Genomic DNA, 25591 nt, shown 5'->3' with positions numbered 1-25591 from the left:
TTTCAAAATATTTTCTCATTTTCTACCCTTCCCTCAAAGAGCTTTCATTCAATCCCGTGGCCTCACGGTACCTTATAAAAATTTCAGTAAGGCCCCTTTAACATTGTAGTACACTCACTAAGCTGTCAATCCACCTATGCCAGAAACTTGTCTCAGTAAATTTTACTTCCTCACAACTTAGTCTAGTGTCTGACACATAATAAAAGCTCAATATGTTATTTTCGAGTAATCTTAATCAATCTGCACATCGGGTTTTTTTTTTAATCTACAAAACTCAAGAATTACATAAGAATATGTGCAGTAGGATAAATACTAACACAGCCAATAAGTGATAGTTTCTTCCCCTTTCTTAAGCATTTATATCCCTAGCATTTGGGGGTTTAAAAAAGAGGCACAGTATACAAAGCAGGTATAACCTAGTCCCTCCTCTCAATGACTTTCCAGTATTATCATTCAATTAAAAATCTTAAATATTTGGAATTTTAGTAATTTAGAAAATAGTCAGTTATAAAACATTTATTTTTCTCTTTGCATTTCTCAGGATGTTTTGATAGCGTCTCCATATTATCATTCTGGCTACTTTTTAGCAAGGGAATCTGAAAAAAATTTGTGTAAACAAATTTTCATTGTGCATAAAATTTAACTCTGTAATTAACTTAAAACATATATTCTGGGACCCCTCTTGGGAGTTTCTGAATAAGTCTGGAAATGGACTGCAAAGCCAGACTGAAGGATGGGCCTGGAACCAGGGTACACCACATTTTTAAAACTTGTGCCACATTGTTATTGACAGACTCTTGCAAGTTACTTCACCCTCTACTCAAAAAGGAAAACATAATTTACGTTGACGGGAAGATAAGAGGGACTCCACATTAACGTCAGTTAACTCATGCATTTAATCTTTGTGCAAATTTGCTGATATATATTTATATATAGCATTAATCAGGATAACTTGTCAAAGGTATCTTATGGCCAGTTGGTCATTTAAAAAACATTAAGAAATATTTAAAGCTATTAAAACTGTGTACAAACTCCATAAGGGAACCAACACTCTTAAAATGATAGAGAATTTCACCTAATGACCAAAGGCAAGTATACAGTCTGAAAAGAGATCTCTGAAAGTTAAATTAAAGATTACTAATCGTGTCCTTATTGACTAATTAAAGGAAGTGCCTGATCCTCCTGGATAAATTTCTTATTTAACTAAAAACTTTTGTGCTTGTCTGCCTTTAAAAACATTTGAAGTAATTCTAAGCACTTAAATTGTAAGCTAGTTGGAGGGAGATGGTGGAGAAGCAAGACTGGACTTAAAGATGGGGAAGGGAAAGATAAGACTTTATCCCTGATTTTGTTCTCCTAGCTTGTGCCGCAGAGAATCAGTTGCTCACTGATGAGTTCCTAAAATTTGATCCTCTCTTGCAGCATCTGGGGATAAAAAAATCTCATTAAATTCTTAAGTGTCAAGAAAAAAAAAAAGAAGGTACTTACAGAATTAATACTTTGTGAAAACATTATAGAAGCCTTCTCCATCTGCTCTTTATCAGGTATGAACTCACATTCTTTTCCATACAGCCCTGTTGTTCTGTTAGGTCTGCACGGTGTGGTAACACAGCTGCCTCCCTGACATTTATTTACTGCATTTTTACCAGTAATAGCTGCTGAACATCTGAAAATATATTAAAGTTAGATGTTTAGGTGATGTAATCATTTCAAGGCTTGGTCAGGTTCTACAGATGGCCTTGTTTGATTTCCTCTCACAATTCAAGAAACAAGTACATCCCCTTAAATAGCAAAATTATTAAGTTTTCATCAGAGTCATTTCTGTATGAAAGAAAATATTTGAGAGGTTCCCAAAATGGTATCGGAATTTGTTTCTATGCAGCAGAAAAGCTATGTCTGTCTTATGGCTACTGTTAGAATTAATAAGAATCAAAGTCCTGAGACACCTCCTAGTCTAGTCCCCTCATCCTTGGAAAATCAGGAGTCCTCTTTTGTTTTCCTTAAAAGGCTAACTGACATTTCCTGTTGTTGTTGTTGTTGTTTTTCCCTAATTAGTTCATCATACAGTTTTATATGTTTATAGGTATTTTAGATTTTTCTTTATATTATATGTATATGAGATTTGTTGCTACCATAAATGAAACGATTTTCTCCCACATCTTATTTTTTAGTATATAGATAATATATTAACACTAGAAAATTTAGGAAATATATAAAAAAAAAAAACTATGTCCCACAATTAGCAATAAACTATTGTTAACATGTTGAAGCATTTGCTTCTCTATGTATCAGCATAACATGGCACATATAGCTGTGCTTCATACTTTTAAATAATTCAGTATGTTAGTATAATTAAAATTTTAATATATTATTATAATTCATATAATTCTTTCAAAATATGATTTTAATAATTTAATGTTTGACACTATAATATAAATTTACTAAATTTATTTAATTTGATTTCCCTGCAACTCATCAGTAATAAAAATAAAACTTCAAGAATAAATAAAATTTCACATAAAATTTTGACTCAGTTTCCAATTTTCCTACATGATTGTTTTCTGGACTAAATGATCAATCACATCTAAAAGTCTGAATATTTTAAAGACTATTAATACAGCTTATTCTATCATTCCCCTTAAAATGAGTTTTTAAACCTGAAGTTACTGGACCAAGAAATACAAAATATTTTAGAGATTTGATATATGTGTCACCAAATTGCTTTTCAGAAAAGTTGGACCAATTTATGCTTCTAACAACCCGCTGTGGGAGCTTTCATCCCACTGACAGTAATTTAGTAGGTAATAAATGATTCTCATCTGTGTCAATTTGCACGTTTTTGATTACCAGTGTCTAAACATTTTTATATGTTTATTGGCTGCTTTTATTTCTTCTTTTCTGAATTATTTATTCTTCTCTCATGTATATTTCTTTATTATGATATTATTGTTTTTCTACTGGTTTTCAAAAGTTTTTCATGTTTTATAATACTAAGCTTTAAAAAGCCTGTTTTTAACAATTTTTGCAAATATCTTTTTCTGTTTTTTACCTTTTTACTTAGTTTATGTTTGATTTGTGTGCAACAAAATTTTTAATTAATATGTAGCCAAATGTATTATTCTTTGGTTACATCAATTTCCAATTCTTGAATGCATAGAAAGACCTTCATTATATAGAAGTGCGATATTTATTAATATTGTTTTAGTTGTCATTATGGTTTTGATTTTTAGATTTAGTGAGTCTATCCATTTGGAAGAGAATCTGTTAATGTTTTCCCCCTCACAGCTAAAAATTGTCCTGATATTTAAGAGATCCTTCTTTTCCTCATAGATCTGTAATCAGAGAGAGGGATAGAGATATAGAGATATCTATAGATTCATATATAGATATAGATATATATCTATCTGTTGGTTAACATAGTTTTAAATAGTTTTATTGTATATTTAGATTGCAATAAGTAAAAATCTTCTTTATTACTATTCTTTTTTAAAAAATGTTCTTAGCTACTATCTACTGAATAAATTCTGGGATTTTAAATATGAGGTAAAAATGAATGGTCTTTTGACTAGTTTCATAAAACTTATATATTCATTTGGGTTGCATTTACATCTTTCATGAATTGAAAATCTCACAATTTATTTTGCTTTTCCTTTACATCCTTTAGAAGGATTTTATAGTTTTCTTCAAATATGACTTTCATATTTCTTAGATTGTTATACTTCATTATACCTTTATTTATTATCTTGAATGGAGTATTCTTTCAATTATATTTTTGAACTAGTTATTGGTAATATAGAGGAAAGAAATTTGAATATTCATTTTGTATCTAGTCACCTTATTGACCTCCCTTGTCAATTTTCTATTTATTTCCTTGGGTTTTCTAAGTGGACCACGTATCATCTGCATAAAAGCAATTTTCTTTCTTCCTTTCCAGTAGCTGCTTTTTTTTTTTTTTTTTTTGGTTTTACATCCCCAGTTTCATATGTTATTGCATTGGGTACAACTTTCTAAACAATGTTAGATAATTGTGCTGATTATAGCCATCTTTGTGTTATTCCTGTTAATGTCTCTATTTCTTTATTAAATACGAGATAGGCTGTCGGCTTTCAAGTAAAGTTCTGTATCATATTAAGGAAGTAACCTTCTATTGTGGGCAGTACTGTCATTTTTATGATTGCTTCTAGGCCTTAAAAATAATTTAAAAAACTGGAAGATAAGAAGCAATAAATACTATTAATATGTTACAATAAAATTTCTCTTTAAGAGACATAGTAATTATGCCAACTTTGCTAATATTATCGGTGGAAGAACATGATGTATACATAGATATTTCTAGACTATCTCTAGAAAGGGATATGTATTAATCAGCTTTTCTCTTGAGAGAATATACAGTCTCTAACTATATGGTAGCTTAGAAAAGAGAAGTGGGAAAGATAAATGTCAGGTTCAGAGTGGCATCCATTGGCTGAGATTTGAAAGGTCAGTTTAACGTATGATCACATCAGGGAAGTGACCCTGCTGTGGACTTTGTAATGCATCAAGAACAAGCCAAAGGGATCTGGTACACTATGCATGGCTCTAGAAGGTACATAGTGTCTATGCCTGAAATGATATAATAATGAGGAAAAATATAATGAAAGTGAACCAAATTGACAGAGTTTGAATGTAGTGAAGAAAGAAAGCAGTGGAGAGCAGTAATGTTCCTGTGGGAAAGTGGGAAGCCAAGGCTGAGCTCTGAGCCCAGTGCGACTCCCCTTAAAAACAAGTACCAAATGAAGATGGTAACCACACATCTCCTTAAAGAAGCAAAAGTGGAGAGGGGCGTTGTCCCAACTTCTAGTCTTTAAAAAGAGATTGTTTTTTAACTCAGGCATAAACATGCAAAGTTATCAAATTCTTTTTGAGAATCTATTGGAATAGTCATTTATTTTTCTTCTTTACTCAATATACTATATTAATTACTTACCTAACACCACAGAATTTTCAGATTTCTGGAAGACATCCTACTTGGCACCGGTGTGTTTGTTATTCCTTTAATTCTGCCAGATGTCATTTACCGTTCTCTTATTCAAAATCTGTATGGAAAGCTGTATCTACAGAATTTTTTTTCATGCCATCTGTCAGGTTTTAGTATCTGAGTTGTGCTAGCTTTTTAAAATAAATTGGAAAGTTTCCTATCTTTTATGTTTGTACTAAGGCAGTTTATGTTCACTGAAACTGTTGGTTGCAAGAACTTCCCCATAAAATAATGGCAGCCAAGAGTACTTTCCAAGTGTTCAGTTTGCTTTCTACTGACGCCATACAGGGTTTAATTCAAATTGAGAGAAGTTTTTTGTTTTAATATTTGGATTGTTTTTCAGGTAAGTTCCACAATCCCTCCCAGGCCATGCATTCTGACAAAGTCCACACAGATATCAATATGCCCTCAAGGCACTGAAGAGCCACTATTAGCTTTGTTTATGTCACTGATTCTGATACAGAAAGATGGAGTCACTGAACATAGCACCTGTGAGTTTTTTTTATAGTCATACACACAAAGAGGCAAATGATTTGTAGCTGCAGAGTAGGGAATTCAGCTAATTGAAGTACTTGCAAACTGAACAAAAGTGGTAGTTTTGTGGAAATCTGAAACAGGAGGCACTATGAATGAGAATAGAGAATAAGATGGAAGACTGACATTTTTAAAGTAATCAAGAAAAAGTTGGTTGTGTTTTAAAATAGTTTGAGAAAAGTTGTCAAAACACCCATACCTTACTGCTTTGTTTTTCCCATTAGATAAGTAGAATTTCTGGTCATTATTGTATTCATTAAAGACTCCCCATCGTAGATGAGCCCATTCATGGACAAATGCCCTTCCTGCAAGAAAATAGTTTAAACACCTGATTACAATAAGAATGGTAAAATTACCTCGGCACACTGAGAGAAAGTAATTCTTCTGAACTTTTATTATGCTTTCTATGTTAACTCTTTAGAGTTTTGATTTCCTTAGAAAGGAAAAATCTAACATGACAAATGTGCATTTCTGAAAAATATGACTACTTTTTTTAGCTCACCTGATGCTAACGAGGTACCTAGTAAATACCAGAAAGTTATTCATATTCAAAGATGAAACAATTGCCCTGTCCTCACATAGCTAGCTCATGGTCTAATGGATGACACACACCATCAGATAACTAAAATCCTTAGCAGTGCTGGTGTAATGACGGAGGTCAGCACACACTGCTATGGGAGTTGGAGGCATCGATAGGGCAGCCAGGGCAGCATCCCCAATAGAACCTTCTCCTTTATGGCTCATTTCTGATTAAACTTCAAGGCCTGCCGACTCCACCTCTGCTCTTTGGCTCTGATCTATTCTCATCTTTCCAGTCTTATTACCACTTACTCTTGAATTGCTGCAATACCCACCCAACTGCCTGCCTTGTTTCCAGTCTTCAATGGCTCCACTATGGTGTTTCAGGGTTAAGTGTGGCTCCTTAACATGGTATATAAGGTCCCTGATGATTCATGCTCTGCTTCTCTCTGCAGCCATATTTCTTGCTGTTCTTTGCCTACTTCCAAAACTCTATAATCACAATGAATTTTTGAACTCCTTTTACTTTCTAGAGTCACACCGTATTCTTTCTCATCTCCGGTCCTTTTCATATATAATTTTTTCTGCTTGGAATACTCTCTATCTATATCTGCCTGGATAAATGCTACTCTTCTTTCAAAATCAAGCTTATATCCACCTAGAAGCCCTGCCCAGACTAGGCCAGGTACCCCTCCTTTACAATATCATTATATTGCATAACTTATCATGTTATATTATCATTGCTGCTTACTTGCTAGTCTCTCACACTTGTCTCCATGAGGACAGGCACCAGGACTTCTTCATTGTCATGTCTGGGCACATAGTGTCTAGAACTTAATAGGCACTCAGTGAGTGTTAAATTTGGATGAATTAGTGACTAAGGTACAACTCAGTTTTTCTGGAATGTAAATTCCTAGGTAGACTGAATTTGGAGGGTTAGGTGAAAGGTTGCATACTGAAGAAGCTCTAGTATCTCACACTAAGGAATTTAGACTTTATTCTGTAAGTGCTAGGGAATAGTCGATGGGCTCCTAAAAGAAAGGGAAGGTTGTGAGGGAGCAGGAGTGGAGTCATAGTACATAAAGGAGAGATTATATAGGAATGACATGTGGTGACTATGATGGCTGGAGTGGGCTCAGGAGTGACATGGGGCAGTTAGGTAAATTAGTTCGACACATTAATTGAGCCATACATTGGGAATTTTCAGTTCCTGTTATGGAGGTGAAATGGAGTGCTAGAGAAAAACAAAGAGGTATGTTTGACGCCTCTTTCTGATAAGGTCCATAAGTACTCTGGTGTAGTTGGTGGTGGTGCATGGAGGCACAAGGGCTCCATGTGTTTGTTTCCTCTGCTTTGCCTATTTAAATGAAGAAAATCTAGGTGGTTCTAATCTTTTTGAGATAATAAAGAAACCTAATACTAGTTATTAGTTAACTTAATTAATTAATACTAATCCCATTTGATTATACTTGGAAAGTACATACTATATATACTACATTGCTTATTTATTTTAATATTTTCTCCAAAGATTGCTCTATATAGCTCATATGTGAATGACAAAGAGTTTATTTTGTGAAGAAAAAATTGGACTTTTTCTTTACAGGTTTTTGAGAGCTGAACTGCAAGGATATTCTGTCTGCTGCTCAAAGTGTGGCCACGGTGAAGCAGTATCGGCATCACCTGGGAGCCTGTTAAAACGCAGATTCTTGAGTCCCAACCCACATCGACTTAATCATCATCTGCATTTTAACAATCTCATTTACTATTTGAATGTGCATCAAAGTCTAAGAGCACTTTGAGTCTCACCATTTGGTTGCTACTAAGAGAATTGCAGGCAGGAAGTCTAATTTGTTCAGGTTTCTCCCCACAGATCCATACAAACCTAACAGTACTATGATAAACAGTTATTTCCTGATAGTAATGATTTCTAAAAATTAAAAATACTATTTTTACACATGTATGCAGAACATGAAGGAGTTAAGTTTCCAACTGAGAAATGTATTGTTCTGAATCCCTTTTTAAGTGAAAGTACATGCTGTAATAGTTTATTTGGCTTAAATGTGCTCACTCAGAAAGATAATGTTCTTTTGATATGCTTTTAATATGAAATTATTAAAATACGAGAAACAGCATAATATTTAATCTCTATACATACCTTGTGGTCCATATTGAGGCAACTTTTTTCCTGCTATAAAGTCAGGAGTGAAATGAATCCTTTCACCTTTTTCTCCACAATTTCCCATCTGTTCAGTATAGGGTTCATCATTACCTGGAGGATTAGATTCAGCAACTAGAACATCAGCCTGAAATTTAAGAAAAAAATTTGATCATTACAAAATTTCAGCAAGTGAATCAACCTTATTCACACTGGAGTATTTTGAAACAATTTCACTTGGTTCTAGAATATTTTGATGAAAAAAATCTAAATCACAGAAGAAAAGTGAATTTGAAAAAAGAACTTGATATTCTCACATTTTTGAAGGTCTCAAGTTTTGGTCTCACATATTCAGGTTTTGTCTTCCATGTTTCAGGAATCAAAATGGCAACATTTTTAAAATAGAATCTTTTTTCTGTAGCTTCAAACAGATATGGAGATGCCTGAGTCACCATGTCCTGAGAAAAAAGAAAACATACAGAGCAAGCACAATTATGACTGAATATAGATAAAGTTACCGATCATTCAAATTTACATCTATATTTCACATTAGAAAAAAACTAATTAATAAAGACCTATTATTTCTCAAGATTAGAAGAGGACATGTGGAAATACTTTTATTAATAATAATAGCTAACCTTTTTTGAGCCCTAATCACCTGCTCTGTGCCACAGTGTAATTGTTGACATTGCACACTCCAGAGGCTGACACTAATCCTGGCTCCATCACTTCTTTTGGGACATCGGGCAATTTCCTTTAGCCTTCCTGAGTCTCGGTTACCCCATTTATAAAATGGAAAATATTACAGCAGCTAGATCATAAGATTGTTGTGAGGATTGAATGAAGTCAAGAAACACTTGAAACCATGTTTACTTAGCAGAAATGCTTATGAAATGTTAGCTGTTAGTTTTATCTCATTTGATCCTTTGAGGACCAATAAACCTTTAAGGGAGAAACTGAAAATCAGAGAGTATAAATCTCAGTGTCTCACACTGAGTACTGGGAGAGAAACTCAAATTAAAATGAATATAACTTCGACATCTACTGATTCCTGTAATAATTTGGGGGCTAACTAAATGTTATTATAGTATTTATTTTTAGTATGGTACAAGTGTCAGATATAAAGAAGTAGCATGATTATATAATTTCTTTTCAAATTATACCTAACTGTGTTTCTCTATAATGAAAGAGCCACAGTGTTAAATTATAAGTGCTTCTGCAGATTACCTGAGATACATTATGACAAGATAGTAGAGAGGGTATTAAAAGAGATTTATTATTGAAAATGCATTGGGTCTACCAAGACTGAAAATCACTCACCACAAAAGCAAGTGTAGACAGAAGAAAGATGAGGGCTAAAGACTGACCCCAGAGAGCCACCAGGATTTAGAGATGGGAAGAGGAGAAATCAGCAAAGGAGACTCATCAGATGCAGCTGGTGCACAGGGAGGACATCAAAAGGCACGTGGTGAGGATGTTTCAGGAAGGAGTGATCATAGGTGTTCGACACTGCTGAGCAATCGAGGAGTGTGAGGATTAAGAACTGACCAAGTATTTGGCAACCTGGGTGAGCCATTTTAGTGGAATGGAGCCAAAAACTCCATATGAGTAATTCCAACTCATTGAAATTGAAAGCGGGAGGTGAGGAAGTAGAGGCAGTGAATAAAGACAACAGTTAGGTTTTTCTATAAATTAAAGGGGAATGGAGAAGTGAAGCAGTAGCTAAAGGAGGACTTCAGGGGAAGGGAGTTTTATTTTGTGTGCATGTTTTTTAAATGGGAACTATTATAGCATATGTATATGCTAATGGGGGAAAAAAAACGATAATGCAAGAGAAAAAAGGGATAATTGCATGAGGAAAGTTTTTCTGGGAGCAGACCAGACTACTTAGACTCCACTGCCTAGTGGGGTTGGCCTGAGGAGCGTAACCAGTTCATCGCTATATAGAGAAGCTGTACTCGGGTCATTGATACAAGGGTGAATCTCCCTTTGCTACTTCCTAATGGAAAAAACTTGGAGAATTTATTTTATTTCTCTGAGCCTCAGTTTCCCATCTATCAAATAGTAATAATAACGGCTGTCTTACTAGTTTTAAAAAGTTCTTGTAATGATTTGCATTTCCGTCTTCCAGAAAAGCCAGGTTTTTATTAATCCCTAGGAGATTTAACATTACATCATTTAAAAAAAAACACTGAGTCAAAGTCATCAAAAAGTTGAAAATTAGTCATAAAACTTTCTGTGTTATTTTATTACTATTCGACTTGTGAAATGTGAATTTTCAGTGTCTCTCAGGAAGAATATTAAGCAGTATGAAATACTTGTCTTCTGTGTTTTTTTTTTTTAATTTTATTATTACTTTCAAGTATACAGTACATTGGTTAGACATTTATATAATTTATGAAACAATCCCTCTGATTGCTCTGTCTCTCCTCTGGCTCTCCACCTAGCCATTACATTAATGCTGACTGCATTCCCTATGCCATGCTCTCCATCTTCATGACCCTCCATCAACTACTAATTTGTACTTATTTAACCCTTCACCACTTTCTCCCAGCTTGCCAACCCCCCCCCTTGTCTTTCATGGTTTAATAGAAACATTAATAAGGGATCTTCATTTTAGAATCTGTTCCTGATTTTGAGACGGTAACCTCATATCCAAATAGTCATTTAAACTTTTGAGGCTTAGAGAAGTTGAGGATGACAGCTTATAGGGCTGGCTGGAAATTTCTTAATGACAGGGATGATATATTGTTCAGCACTGGATTCTTGGTACCTGATATAATGCAGATGCTCTGTAAATATTTGTTGGCTGAATGAACAAATGAATGAATGAATGAATGAAGTAGCAAGCTATCCAGAAGTACCAAGACAGGTAGTTTCCATCCACTGAGGAGACCCCTAGCAGTACTCCCACTGAATATCGTGTGTGTGTGTGTGTGTGTGTGTGTGTGTGTGTGTGTGAGCGAGAAAGACACAGAGAGAGAGAGACAGAGAGCAGAGAGGGAGAGAGGGAGAGAGGGAGATTAAAGAGTTTCATCCTGACTCTCACTCCCTCATTTTATGAAATGAGCTCTCAGGGCTTCTACAAGTAGCATAAGAGCAGGCGCAGGGGATGCGACTGCCGCAGCGCCATCTGCTGGAGAAACATTGGGGGCTGTCCTGCAGAACCAAGAATTTAAAAGCTGACTTAGAGGCGTCCATCCCCACAAGGGCACCAGAGGGAGTCTCCCTTCAAAAGCAGAGTGAGGAATGGCGGGAAAGGCTGAAAAGCCCACTGTAAGATCCTTCAGTTCTGCATTAAGAGGGAGGAACTCACTTTTGTTAGCTACTCCGTTAGAGACTCTGAGCACACTGTTGCCCTTAACTCTAAGAGAAGGAAATGTGGAAACCAACTTATCTCACACCCAACTCATTTAGGACTCATATTATAAAGCCAATTTAATAATTGTTGTAAGAAGTACATTTCTCAGGAGGAAAACCCCCAAAGAGAGAGGTGAAAGCACTCTGAAATCTCTAAAGCACCATATAAATATGAATTACTATTGCCATCAGAGATAAAGAATTTATGCTCTCTTCTTAGCACTGTTCTTAACCCCACTGACTGTCTAGCCAGAGATAGAAACATGTTGGCCACGTTGTTCTCCCACACTTTCCGTGTCTGTTATTCCAAGTGGCTCCTTCATTTTTGCTTAGGCCATTTCTAAGTTTAGAAGCAATCAAAACCTCACTCCAGTTTTAACTGTTGAGAGTTTTCAGAAGATATGAATTTTCCTTTCATCAATGGCAATAATATCTGATAGTCTTCCAGTTAAACAAGTAAGCTTCCCCTCTTGCCTCAACTACTCAAGTCTCTAACCCCAAACTCCTCTTGGTGGTAGAGATGGTTCTTTCTCCAAATTTCATCTTTCTGGCTTTGTTTCTGCTCAAAACAAGGATCATTTGGTGGCAACCCTTGGGGCCCTTGCACTATTAACTTTTGAGCTCACATTCCGGAACTTTGCCCAGAATCAAGCCTCAGAAACAGTCTGTTTGGCTTGATTAAGAAAAATGAACCCTTTCCATCAAGAAGAATTAAAAGGGGGACTGGTGACTGATGGTTATACTTACTATTTATTGAGCTTTTACTATGTACCAGCCACTATGCATGCATTTTTGAAGTTTTTTTTAAATCTTTCAAGATAATTTTAAAGAACATGCAAAAATGTACAGTCCCCATATACCCTTCACTAAGCTTCCCTTATATGCATGCATTGTTAAATTTAATCCTCACAAAATTCCATGAGGAAGGTACTTATTATTATCCCCATTTTACAGACCGGTATTTTCCTCATTACACATTACTGCCTCTGCTTGTGCTATAGCCAGATTCCAAGTTGATCATTCATAAGCCATTTTCCTCTTATTCTTATTTTTTGCTGTTGTGCACAACCTCTCTAATCCCTCCACCTTACAACAGGTAGACACCTCTGCCCAGAACAAGAAGCATCTTCTTTCCTAGTTTTTCCTTCCCCCACAGAAGTAACAAGTAAGGTGAGGCCACTCAGCAACCTGAGAGAGTCCTCTGCACTAGGGCTGATAAAATGCAGTTTCCTCTCATTAAAAGGGTCAGGATTGTTCTTAAGTCAGAGATTTGCATCCTGGGTTCCTATGTTAGGATCATAGAGAAGGGGGTTACAATTAGAATAAAAAGAGAATCTGATATGAACCAATAGTAAAATCAGGCAAAATCCTTTTTGCATTTTACAGTATCTGTTGATTGCAGCTGGCTTTGACTTAGTACAGAACTGAATAATTTTAAATGAAATCATCCACTCTATCAATAAATGTAGACATCATTTATTAAGCACCAACAATGTATGAAACTCTTAGTTATGTGCATTGCATTTATTATCTTCTCTCTCAGAAGAGTTCTAATGGTTAAGTGTTATGAGTTCTATTTTACAGCTGAAGAAACTGAGACTTAGACATAAAAAAATAACTTGCTAGTATCACGCAGCTGGAGTTAGAGAACTCACATTCACTCTATTACATTACACTCAATATTTTTTAAAGAAGCATGGCTTTTTTAAAACTTACCTTTATTTGTTGAATGAGTGTTTCGTCTTCTGGCACATTAGGGTCAATTGCAATGACAATGCCTTCATAGCCATTATTATTCAGCTGAATGAGTGAATTGCTCAGGGACCCTTCCAGAAGGTGAAGGACCAAGATGAAAACAGAACTCTTAAATGAGCCCATCTTTGTACATCTCCCTTTGATTATTCTCTTGAAAAATGTTGGTTTTAGAAGCATCTTTCTTTACCCTACTATATATAGACACACATTTTTCCAAGTTATCAGAAGTGGTTTATCACAGAACTTTAACCCATGACCCCAAATTGTTTCGCTATTGCATTTGTCTCCAATATGAGGAACTGTAACAATGCCTTAGTCTTAAGTTCTGTGTACTTTTAAATGTTTTATCTGAAAGGATCATTAGCCTTATCTTCACCTATGCCAGATGCTGTCAAAGAGGGTGGGGCGCCCACCTTCATTTCTCTGGAAGAACTCACAGGTGACAAGCAGCTTGACCATTGAAAGATGTTTACTTCCTACAAATGTTTGCCTAGCTAGGTATACTGGCCCACCCAACACAACCCTCCACACCCTGCCTTTCCCAGTGGAGGCCTGGCTGTTCTGTGTATTCAATAAGTATATTCATTAAGTGTAAACAATATATACAGTTATCTCTCATGGTGGTCACTATTTTTATCCTCATCGATCTTGACATAACCTCCATACTTCTTGGTGCTCCCTTAGACAATCCACTTGTACAAAAAGCATTAGCAAGCAGCATAGATATTATTGAATATTTTATACTGGAGAGAAAAGGTAAAAATTTATATCTCACTGTGCAAAGCAAACCTCTTCAAGTTTCCTCATCAGACTTCTGTTTCTCTTTTCCATAGCTCCTATTGCTCAATAAAATTCAAATTAACAACATTATATTACTTTAGTGAAATTAAATATCTCTAAGAACATGAATTATGGACTGCCAGCTACTGAATAGACACTTTTAAGTTTGCCAAACCTCAGATGAAAACTCGAATTGGTCCACCACTTTCCTTTATTCAAATTACTTGAAATATCCCTTTATCTCATGACTTCATTTGATCTTCATGTGGTGGTGAACATCAGTTTCATCTTTTCTGTCCCTTTTCTTTGACCTTGGCTCATAAAAATTAAATTAGTACTAACTGCTAATAACTAGTACTTATTGCTTACGTATATAATGTTTAAGCAATCAGAAGTGAAGCATTTGAAATAGAGCGGAAAGTACTCAGTTATAAAGTGGTTGTCCAGATGATCCAATAATTTATATAAAAATAATTTATTTAATGCTTATTGAATAAATGTATGCATTTATTATACATATGACATAAAAATTTTAGGTTCTAAAATATCTCAACCCCCCAACTATGTGTCTTTCCTGGGTTCCCTAGAAAACAGAGCTAAGGCAAGCCTATGTGCTATTGATTTGAGAGTTTAATCTCAGAGCAGTGAGAATAACAGAAATGGGAAATGAGTTAGGGAAAGCTGAGAAGCAATGAAAGGTCAAGTGTTGCTACCGTGGCTATTGTGGTACAATGAGGAGACTCAGCAGGTCAGCAGGTCAGCAGGTCACCCTGCTGGTGCACCTGCCCTGCCATCTGGGATGTCTCCTAACAGGCTATACAAAGAAAACATGCTTTAGAACAGTCCATTTGAGGGAGAAAGGGAAAGTGTTTTGCTACTTTTCATCTCCTGCAGGTGGTCAACTCTCTTGAACTTCCTGGCTGTGTCAACCAGCCCCTTCAACAGCTCTTGAAAAGAGAGATTCTATGCGTTGTGGTATAGGAGAAGCCAAGGATTTCAAGTGGTACCTTGCTGGCGTCTGGCAGTGGAACCACTCAGGCCTCACAAAGATTAGATGACTGAGAGGGAGCAAATTACTGAGGGCTCCAGATTAAATGGAGTCAAGAAACTTAGGGTAGTTCAATAAGATGAGTCCAATACAACTAACTGCTTGAACTGCTCAAATCCCACTCATGTCCTTTCATCATATCTAGCTACAATATTATATACTTTGCATTTTATTCTGAGCACAAGCTGTCTCACTTTTTCCCTGAAAGTACAGATCCAGTCTTCATAGAATCTCCTTCAAAGTGGCATAATCTCCTAAAATACCTAAAACAAAAGAGTTATTGAAATAAATTGTAGTGCTTTTATAGATAACAGATAATTTATTGAATGATCTCCCACTAAATTACAATTGTGCTTTTGTTGTGAATGAGGTTCCTACAAATGTTCAGGTCTGTTTTTGGACTCTATTCTGTTCTACTGTCTATGTGACAATCTTTACCTCAATATTATATTGTCTTGATTACTGCTGCTTTGTTAAATCTCGATATCTGGTAGTGTAAACACTTTAGTTTTTCTTCAAAATAATTTTGGCAAATTTAGATTCTCATTTCAATATAAAATTTAGAATTAGCTCATAAATTTCACCAAAAAAAAAATCTGCTACATAGATTTGGATACAATTTCATTGAATTAGTTTGGGGAGAATTGGCATCTTGATAATATTGAGTCTTTCAATCTATGGACATGGAGTATCTCTTCATTTTATTTAAATGCTCTCAATTATGTTTTATAGTTTTCAAGGTGGAGGCCTTGTACATCTTTCATTAGATTTATTTCTGGGTTTTTGTGGTTTTTTGGTGTTGTTATAAATGGTGTTTTTATAAAATTTTATTTTCTAATTGGTTACTGCTAGTATATAGAAATATAATAGAGTTTTATGTATTGACCTCATAATTAGTAAGCTTGCTAAATTTACTTATTTCTAGTGCATACTTTTTCTTGGATTTTATGTTTTTAATCATGTAATGTGTGAGAAATAATATGCTTACTTCTTTCTTTCCAATCGTACAACTTCTATTTTATTTTCTTATTACACTAGCTCTCACCACCTGAAATTTTTGAATGCAGGTGGAGAGGATCATATCTTTTTTCTTGTTTTCAGTCCCAGATTGAAAAGCATTCTATATTTTACTATTAAATATGCTATTATCTAGAGATGTTTTATAGATATCATTATCAGATTAAGAAAGTCTTCTTCTATTCCTAGTTTGCTAAGAGGTTTTTTTTTTTAGAGCATAAATAGGTGTTGAATTTTATTAAATGCTTTTTATGCATCCATTGACGTTATCATGTGAATTTTCTTTTTTGTTCTAGTAATGCGGTGACTTATTTTACGAAATCAACCTTTCATTCCTAGAATAAATCCTATTTCATCATGATGTGATATCTTTTTCAATTTACTAATGTTTTGTTTAGGATTTTTGCACCTATGTTCATGGGAGAGATTTTTCTTACTTTTCCTTTCTTGTAATGTCCTTGCCAGGTGTTAATACCAAGGCTGTCTGACCTCATAAAATAAGTTAGGAAGTCTTTCCTCTTTTTCTATTCTCTGGAACAGTTTGTTTAAAACTGATATTATTTCTTCCTTAAATTTCCTTTCTGACTATTGCTTTAGCTTCCTCGTATAAGTTTTGATATGCCATATATTAATTATCATTTAATTCCAAATATTTTCTAACTTCCCTCTTGAGTTCTTTTTTTCAGCATATGGGCTTACAGAAGTGTTTTGCTTTTGGAGATTCTCTTGTTAATCTATTATTGATTTCCAGTTTAATTCAAAGGTAGTCAGAAAACACACTCTAAGATTTAGATCCTTTGAAACTTGAGACTTGCTTTTTGCCTCAGTTTATGGGTCTACTTTGGTAAAATTTTCCATGTGCTTTTGAGAAAAAAATGTATATTCTGTAGTTGATGAGTATAGTGTTCTATATAAGTTAAGCCAAGTTGTTTAGTTATGTGATTCAAATCTCTATTTTTACCATTTCTTGTCTGCTTCTTCTTTTATTTACTGAGAGAGCTGTGTTTACTTCTACAATTATGTTTGTGAATTTTTCTATTTCTTTTTTTTAGTTCTATCAACTCTTGCTTTATATATTTAATGCTATGTTTTTGGTGCACGCAAATTTAGGATTGTTATATAATTATCATTACAAAAATGTCTTTTCTATCTCTAATAGGATCACTTGCATCAAATCTACTTTTTAGGATTTGGTAACTATGGTAAACTGGTTTTTTTAAAGATTGAAAAATTAAAACGAAACAAAAAAATACAACACAGCTAACACAACGCCCGGCACATAGAATTTATTAAGTAAACAAAATATCTTTACATTTCTCCTTCCCTCCCACTTACACAAACCTTCGTCTTGGAGGGAGAGATAGAAGAGGTGTTAACAAGATGGAGAAAGCTGGGGCTTTACACTAAATGGCATCAAGTAAGAATGACCAAAGAATATTTTAAGGACATTGATGTTTAAGAATCAATTTTAAGCTGTTTGCTATGCAGTACTTCAGTATGACTCCTGCTTTTAACCTCAATTCATGACTTCCTTTAGCAATGGTAATAAGGCTATGAGGAAACAAGTATTTATATATTATTGATGAGAGAAAAATTGATACAAATATTTTAGAGAGAAATATTCATCAAAATTTAAAGGTGAGCATCTTTTAACATAGCAATTCCACTTTTAGGAATTTACCCTACAGATATACTCGCACAGGTGTGCAAAATTACGTACATGAGGAACAAACTCACACAGATATATATGATTATATGTACAAGGGTATTATAATTTGTCCCTCAAAGCCTACTTTGTAATAGCAAGAAACTGAATTACCCAAATGTCTATTAATAAAGAAATAAATAAGCTTATTTATTTAATATCTATTTTATATGTCACATCTTACTTAAACATTTGTACTTTTTATAATAGTATTACTTTTGTAATTGAAATAAATTTATACATAAAAATAAAAATATTAGACTAAAGACTATCAATTTGAAATCCTAACATATTATCATAAGAGTGGTAGTCCTGTCTTCTCTACTCTTAATTTCTATTCTTTCTTTTTTTTTTTTACTTTACTTTTTCATTTCACTCTCTTTTTTCGCTTTTATCTTCTTCAGACTTTTGCTTCTTCTTTCCTATATTGGGGTGAAGTAAGGTCATGTCAATTTTAAGAAAGGTTTCTTTTGGATGTTTGTTCATTTGTATTGCTTCGGTTCTGCAGAGCCAGGGAGGTAAAAAGCAATTGCCCACTGTACTGGGTAGCTTCCTCCTTCTTGTTCCCTTGAGGTAATTGTTCTCAGAAAGCAGCTTTCTGATAAGACTCAGCAGCCTGTAGTGAGAGGGAGTTGGAAATAAAATTGGCCACCATCTGGGTCACTCCCCACCCATTCCAGGAACCCTCTTGCTGATAAGATCTAGGCATTCTAAGTGCAGGAAGGATTTATGAAGGGGGTTATTCTTTTTGACCTTTGAGTACCAGCTCTAATTACCTCCATGGTTACAAGCATCTGTTTCTGTGCCCTCGACTACTTCTCACTCTACCTTCATGTACCCTGTAATCTGTATCCCTAACTTTCATATCTTATTCTGTCTTTCTCTTGGCCTTATCTGTGGTTTTTTTTTCACTTCTTATGACAAATACACAATAAATCAGATTCCCATTTCTTCAGAGACCACTACTCATCCCTCTTCTCTCCTGCTTCTACTCCCTGTATCCCTGTAATTTACATTCACAGATTGTAATACAGATCTTAACACGTAATGCAGTGTCCACTCAACTTTATATTCATTTCTCTTTATTTTTTCACCAGTCGGAATTTCTACCAGCCTTATGAATCCAGTCCTCTAATATGGACCATCTTTATTTTATTTAAAATATTTTTTCTCAACTTTATTTAAATCAAGCTTAGTTTTGTGTGCCTTCCCATTAAGGCCCCTTTTTCTCATATTCATGTATCAAATATCCTTATGAATAAACCCTTGCTCTTCCTTTGTATAAAGCAAGGTTTCTCAATCTCGGCACTATTGACATTTTTGGCTGAGTAATTCTTTGTTGGGACTTTCTGTGCATTGTAGAATGTTTATCAGCATCCCTAGCTTCTACCCACTAGATAACTCCCTTAGCTGTGATAATCGAAAATGTCTGCAGACATTGCCAACTGTCCCCTTAGAGGGTCAAATCACCCCTAGCTGAGAACCATTGCTATAAAGCTTGTTAATGGGTAAGGATACAAAAATTTGTTCATATTAAGTTTCTCTTGGGGTGAAATTTGTATACAATAAAATACACCAATCGAGTGCAAACAGATAATTAATTTTGAAAAATGTATACACCCATGTAACCACCCTCTCAATCAATACATATAACATTTTAATTGTTCCAGAAAGCTCCTTTGTGCCCCTTCCAGTCAACTTTCACACTTTTGCTTTGAGGCAACCAGTGTTATGAATTTTATATCCAGAGATTAGTAGTGTTTTTGAGCTTCTTATAAATGGAATCATACAACACGTGCTCTTTAGGTTAATATAATGCTTTTGAAATTCATGTATGTTGTTGCATGTATCAGTTTGTTTCTTTTTGTTACTGAGTGGTATTTTATTGTGAATTCATTCAAATAGCAACATTTATTTTATCCATTCTGTAGATAAAAACTTGGTTGTTTACAATGTGGGGCTATTATGAGTAAAGTGGCTATAAGATTTCCTGAACAAGTCTTTTGGAGGACATACCTCTTCAACTCTCTTAAATGGAACACTGGGTCCAGGGTTAGATATAGGCATAACTCTTAAGAAATTGCCAAACAGTATTCCAAAGTGGTTGCACACTCACCAGCGTAAGACAATTCCAGTTGTTCTACATCTTTGCTCACATTTCATATTGTCAGTCTTTATAATTTAGCTGTTCTAGTGGGAATGAAGAAGTATTTCATAATAGTTACCATTTTCAGTTTGTCAGTGACTGATGGCGTTGATTGCCTTCATATATGCTTATTAACATATATGTGTCAAATGTCTGTTCAAGTCTTTTTATTACTGATTTATAATATATTTATGTATTCTGGATATGACTTCTTTGTCAGATATGTGTTGTGAATATATTCTTCCATTCTGTAGCTTGCCTTTTCATTTATTAATGGTGCCCTTTGATGAACATAAATGTTTAGTTTTAATGCAGTCCAACTTATTTTTTTATGCTTAGTGTTTCTTTTGTTCTAAAAAAATCTTTCTACACTATAGCTGTGAAGATATTATCTTATTTTTTTAGAAGTTCATATCTTAAGTCTTATATTTATATCTATGATCCATCATGAATTCCTATTTTATTAAGATAAAAATAAAATTGTTTTACCAAATATATGTTTGGTTTTACCAACATCAGTTATTGAACAGAACTCTTTTACCCACTGAGTTGCCTTCCCCTATTGACTTGCACATGCCTTTGTAGAAAATCTATTGACCATATGGTGTCAGTCTATTTCCATAGTCTACATTTAGAGATATGTTTTGTGGCCTTGCACATGATCTAATTTGATAAATGTTACATGAGTACTTAAAAAGAATGTGTACTCTGCAGTAATTGGTTTTATAAATGTCAAGGTCAAATCCATTGATAATGTTGTTAAAATATTCTTCATTCTTACTGAGTTTTCTATCTAGATATTCTTCAGATATTGACAGTGAAAGATTTAAATCCCTAAGTTCGATTGTTGATTTGTCTATCTCTAGTTCTGGCATTTTTTGCTTGTTTGTTTCTGATATTTTGAAGCTCTATTAATAGGTACATTTGCATTTAAGATTCTTGTATCTTCTTGAATTTATTTTTTTGCTATCATGGAATGACCCTCTTTTTCTCTCCTTTCTCAAGGTCTGTTCTGTCTTATAGTAATATACTAACACCAACTTCTTATGCTTAGTGTTTGCAAGATATATCATTTTTATTTTTTCATTTTCAACTTCTATGTCTTTATATTTAAAATGCATCTGTTTTAAATATCACATAGTTGAGTCTTGCTTTTTTATCAGTCTGCAAATTTTCACTTTTTAGTTGAAATGTTTAGTTCATTTATCTTTAATACAGTTATCAATTTAGCTGGCTTTAGTCTACCATCTTGCTATTTGATTTCTGTTATTCCTGTTTATTCTTTGTTCCTTTATTGCTCTTTACCTGTCTCTTTTGTGTTAAGTAGGTAGTTTTCGGGTAGTGTTCCATTTTATTACATTTGTTAGCTTTTTAGATACCCTACTTTATTATTGATAAGTGCCAAAGGGATTGCAATATACACCTTTAATTCATCCTAGTCTACCTTGAATTAATATTATACCACTTTATGTATAATGTAAGTAACTTTCAACAGTATAATTTTATTTGTCACCTTTCTGTTCATTCTGTTCTTATTGTCATGTATGTTACTTCTTTGTGATTAATACCGTAATATATTTTTTTGTGTGTGTGTTTTTGCTTTAAACAGTTAATTGCCTTTTAAAGGAATTGAGTAAAGGAAACCAACGATTTATTATATTTACCTACCTATTTACCATTTCCAGTGATCTTCCTTTCATGCTATAGATCTATATTTCCACTAGACATCATTTTCCTTCAGCTTAAAAAGATTCCTTTGGTATTCTTTGCTAGTGAAAATTATTTCAGCTTTTATTTATCTACCTTCATTTTTAAAGATATTTTTGCTTAATATAAAATTCTGTATTGACAGATTTTTCTTTTAGCACTCTAAGATGTCATTTTGTTATCTTCTGGCCTCAATTGTTTTGAATAACAGTCATCATTTCTATGATATACTAGGTGTTATTTTCTTCATATAGATCTTATTTTAGGTTAACTGAGGATTTTACATCTGTAAGTTGATAATTTAAATCAATTTTGAAATTTTTTATCTGATAATTTTAAAATATTTTTATGCCCAATTTTTGCTTCTTCTATTTCTGGAATTGATTTACATGTACACTAGACTGCTTGATTATATCCCACAGTCCTTTTTGCTTTTCCATTTTTTTTTTAAACGAAATGCTTCATTTGGATGCTTTCTATTTTCCTGTCTTCAAGTCATCTCATCTTTTTTTCTATAGTGTCTGTTTGTTGTGAATCCATTACGAAATTTTTTATATTTTGTACTTTTCAATTTTTAGGATTTTCATTTGTTTCTTTTTAAAGAATTTCCACATCTTTCCTGAATTTCCTCTTCTATTAATCATATACTTATCTTTTTTCTGTAATTTCTTTATAAACTCATTGTCTGCTAATCCAAAATCTGGTTAATTTTTGTATCTTCTTCTACTGACACATTTTTATTCTCATTAATTATGGGACATGTTTCCTGCTTGTTGGTGTGTCTATTAATTTTTTATTATATACTGGATGATATGTTATAGAAATTGTATAATGTTATCTTCCTCTGAGGTATGTTATAGCAGTAGTTAAATTATTGGTGAATAATCATCTTGATTCTGTGGAGACATGATTTTAGGCTTTGTCAGAGCAGATCTATTTCAGTTTTGCCCTTTGTTTTAGGATATAACTCTTAGTCTGGGGACATGGCCTTTACCCCTAATGTGGCCCTTCTGAAGTTTCAGTAGAAAAACCAGGTGCTTAACAAACTCTCTAACTTGGTTGGGGTTAAACCTTAAACTTTTTCTCCCCCAAACTGGGCAGTTGCTAAAATCTCTGTTCAGCAATTTTAGTCTCCAATCTCTTGTTTTCCATTAGATTATTTTTGCAATATAAGACCCAATCAAAGATTGAGAGGATACAGTTTTGGGAACTTTCTCTTTGGCGGTCTCTTCCTTTCTATGATTTCCTCCCCCAATTTCCAAGTGCTTTGGCACCCCAGGACTCTTACTTCTGGCTTTTTAACCTAGTAGACTGCTGTATTTTGCTTGGGTTCTATCCAGATGCTCTAAGTAAACTGGGACTGCCTTTAGGGAGAAAAGCTTTTAAAATGTGGATCTCACCTAGATTGCTTGCCTTTTTTCAAGGGTCATATCTCTTCCAGTTTCTACCTGCTTTTGTTGGTGTCCAATGCTTTCAAAGAGTGTGTTTTATATCTTTTTCCCCAAGAGTGATAACTGTTATCAGCAAAAGGATTAGTTTGATATGAGCAACTCTGCCATTAGTGCAAATGGATTTGTCACATTAAGTTTTAAATGAATAATATTTTTAGAGACCAACTTTTCTAAGAACAATTACAATATAACAGAAAGCAAACCTAAAAGCAAATTTTTTTTGGTAGACTTTCTGATACTAACATGCAGGTAAAAAGGTACTTTTGGAGCAGTCAACAGTGCATACACAAAAAGCAATCAGTATATAGGCTATATCAACTCATCCCCTAAAAATCTTCTATCTCCTGCTTCTATTTCTCTCTCATTTAAATTTAACCTTCTTTTCCTCTAAATAAATATCTTCCTACATTTACCATATATTTTGTCTGATGCTACACTTCCTCATAACCACTGAATATTGTTTATTGTATATACTTGATGAAATCAACCTTTCTACTCTGCTATAATATATTTCAGTTCATCACTTTAGCATCCTTTATCCTAGTTGTGCCTCTTCCAATTCACTAATTCCAGACTCAAGTCTATTTTTTCATCCTTGCACCTCCAAGACGAAAAAAAAAGCAAAAACGAAAACAAAAACAAAAAGCCAACAATCCTGTTTCTTAAAGCGAGACCTAGTCTCCTGCTAAATGATCTTGAAAAAGTTAAATATTTCTAGGCATAATCCCCAGCATCTTCTCACACCTTTTAAAATAGATAGGAGTGAAAGAGCAGTAAGAGAACCTGTCTGTACTCTTATATAGCTCTGTCATTAAACAACACAGTTTTTTGAATTAGTCACTTAAAACTCCATTCTCCTGTTTGTAAAATGAGGGTAATATCTGATGACTTAAAACCTACCAAACTCCATCTCAGTATTTTACCAACCCATTGAAACTACAGACAAGCAAATTCCAAGCTAGCAGGCATTAGAGAGAGGAGAGACTAACAGCCAAGTGGGTACTTGATATTTTCCATCTGTGAAAATTTAGGCACTCTGAGACTTAAAATGTACTAGTCCAGACCTGGGGATGTAGCATGAACCGCAAGGAGGAAGCCTAGTTGGAGAGATTTGCTGGTTGTTTTTCTCCCCAGAACTGCTCTAAGTCTCTTGCTCAAGACTTCACACTCTCTGTCTCTTTTTCTTATTGCCCCAATTCCCCACAATTCCCTCCCCACTTCCTGAAAACTTAATCTAATTTTCGCTCTTAATTGATCTTGGTTGTAAAATAGATCTATTCTACATTATTATTTGTAGTTACCTAATAAAGTTTTAACTTCTTTAATATACAAAGCAAATGGTTCTATTGTTCAAGTATATCTTTTAAAACTAAGAGAAGTAAAATTAGATGGAAGATGATTTTTATTTCCTTGTGACCTATGTTTCCCTCTCTCTATTTGCCCCCACCCCATAAGTAAATAACCCTTAATACAGGAAGGATTTCTAGAATTTTATTTAAACAAAAAACAGAATCAGTTAATCATTTGTAAAGGTCGGTCTCTCTCTTCTTTGGTTTAAATTTAATGAAACTATGTAGCCTATGTATGTATTAAAATAATTTTAGAACTATGTCTTTCATTTTTTACTTAAAGCCTCATGAGAGCTATTACCATTTTCACTGAATAACACCCAAGACAATAACTTGTAAAGCTGGTTTGATGAGAGTAGAAACTTATAAAACAATAAATTCAATAGACATCTTACAAAACTGGTGTCAAGGGATAAGAGTAATACCCACATTTTAAGGTTAACTTTCACAATGAACAAAAATCTCTGAGCATTAGCTGTGGGATTTGATCTGTAGTATAGTTAACCCAACGGCTAGAGGGAAGGAATTTTACAATAGGGGCTTCCTATATAAAGTGCAAATTGATCTTTAGTTATAAATAAGCAATCTATTCTGAACATATAAGGAGAAAGAGAAATTAATTAAAGTAACTAAACAATTGCTTCATACAAAGAGTTATACTATATCATTCAGACTTAACCTTTTCTCTAATTGAGTCTATTTTTCCTTTTCAATAAAACAAGCTTTTCTTGACTCTTCGATTCACTTTGACCTTGCCTTTTTTGCCTTTAAAGACATTATCTTGGAGAACAGTTTTTATTATTTTGTCCATAGCCTGAGTTTAAGGGTTTTCTAATTTCCCCCCAAAACAAGTGTTATAAAACATTTTGTCATGTAATTTACCATGTAAAAATCTGATCTGAATTATGCAAAAATTCAAAGCATTTTTAACAACTTTGATGTTAATTTGTTTTTATTGCTATGTTTTTGTAGAGTGCAAAGGGCATGGGTACTATATCTAAGAAGGAAGGTACTCTCTGCATTCGTTCATAGTCATTTTGTTCCATTC

General features: G+C 34.0%; 1 protein-coding gene across 1 annotated transcript in view; it reads right to left on the bottom strand.

The window, feature by feature from the left end:
- The window catches only part of CLCA1 (chloride channel accessory 1), a 28876-nt gene extending 15413 nt beyond the window's left edge, over positions 1–13463 (bottom strand). The window contains exons 1-5 of the mRNA XM_006919377.2: positions 13302–13463; positions 8543–8683; positions 8226–8373; positions 5751–5856; positions 1489–1666 (exon numbers count right to left, since the gene is read on the bottom strand). Coding sequence (XP_006919439.1) covers positions 1489–1666; positions 5751–5856; positions 8226–8373; positions 8543–8683; positions 13302–13463 — 735 coding nt within the window. The remainder of the gene's footprint in view (positions 1–1488; positions 1667–5750; positions 5857–8225; positions 8374–8542; positions 8684–13301) is intronic.
- Positions 13464–25591: the final 12128 nt, after the last annotated feature.

The sequence above is a fragment of the Pteropus alecto genome, unplaced genomic scaffold, assembly GCF_000325575.1.
Source record: "Pteropus alecto unplaced genomic scaffold, ASM32557v1 scaffold25, whole genome shotgun sequence".
Lineage (NCBI taxonomy): Eukaryota > Metazoa > Chordata > Mammalia > Chiroptera > Pteropodidae > Pteropus > Pteropus alecto.
The sequence above is the reverse complement of the archived record's forward strand: the minus strand, read 5'-3'. Positions and strand labels throughout refer to the sequence as shown.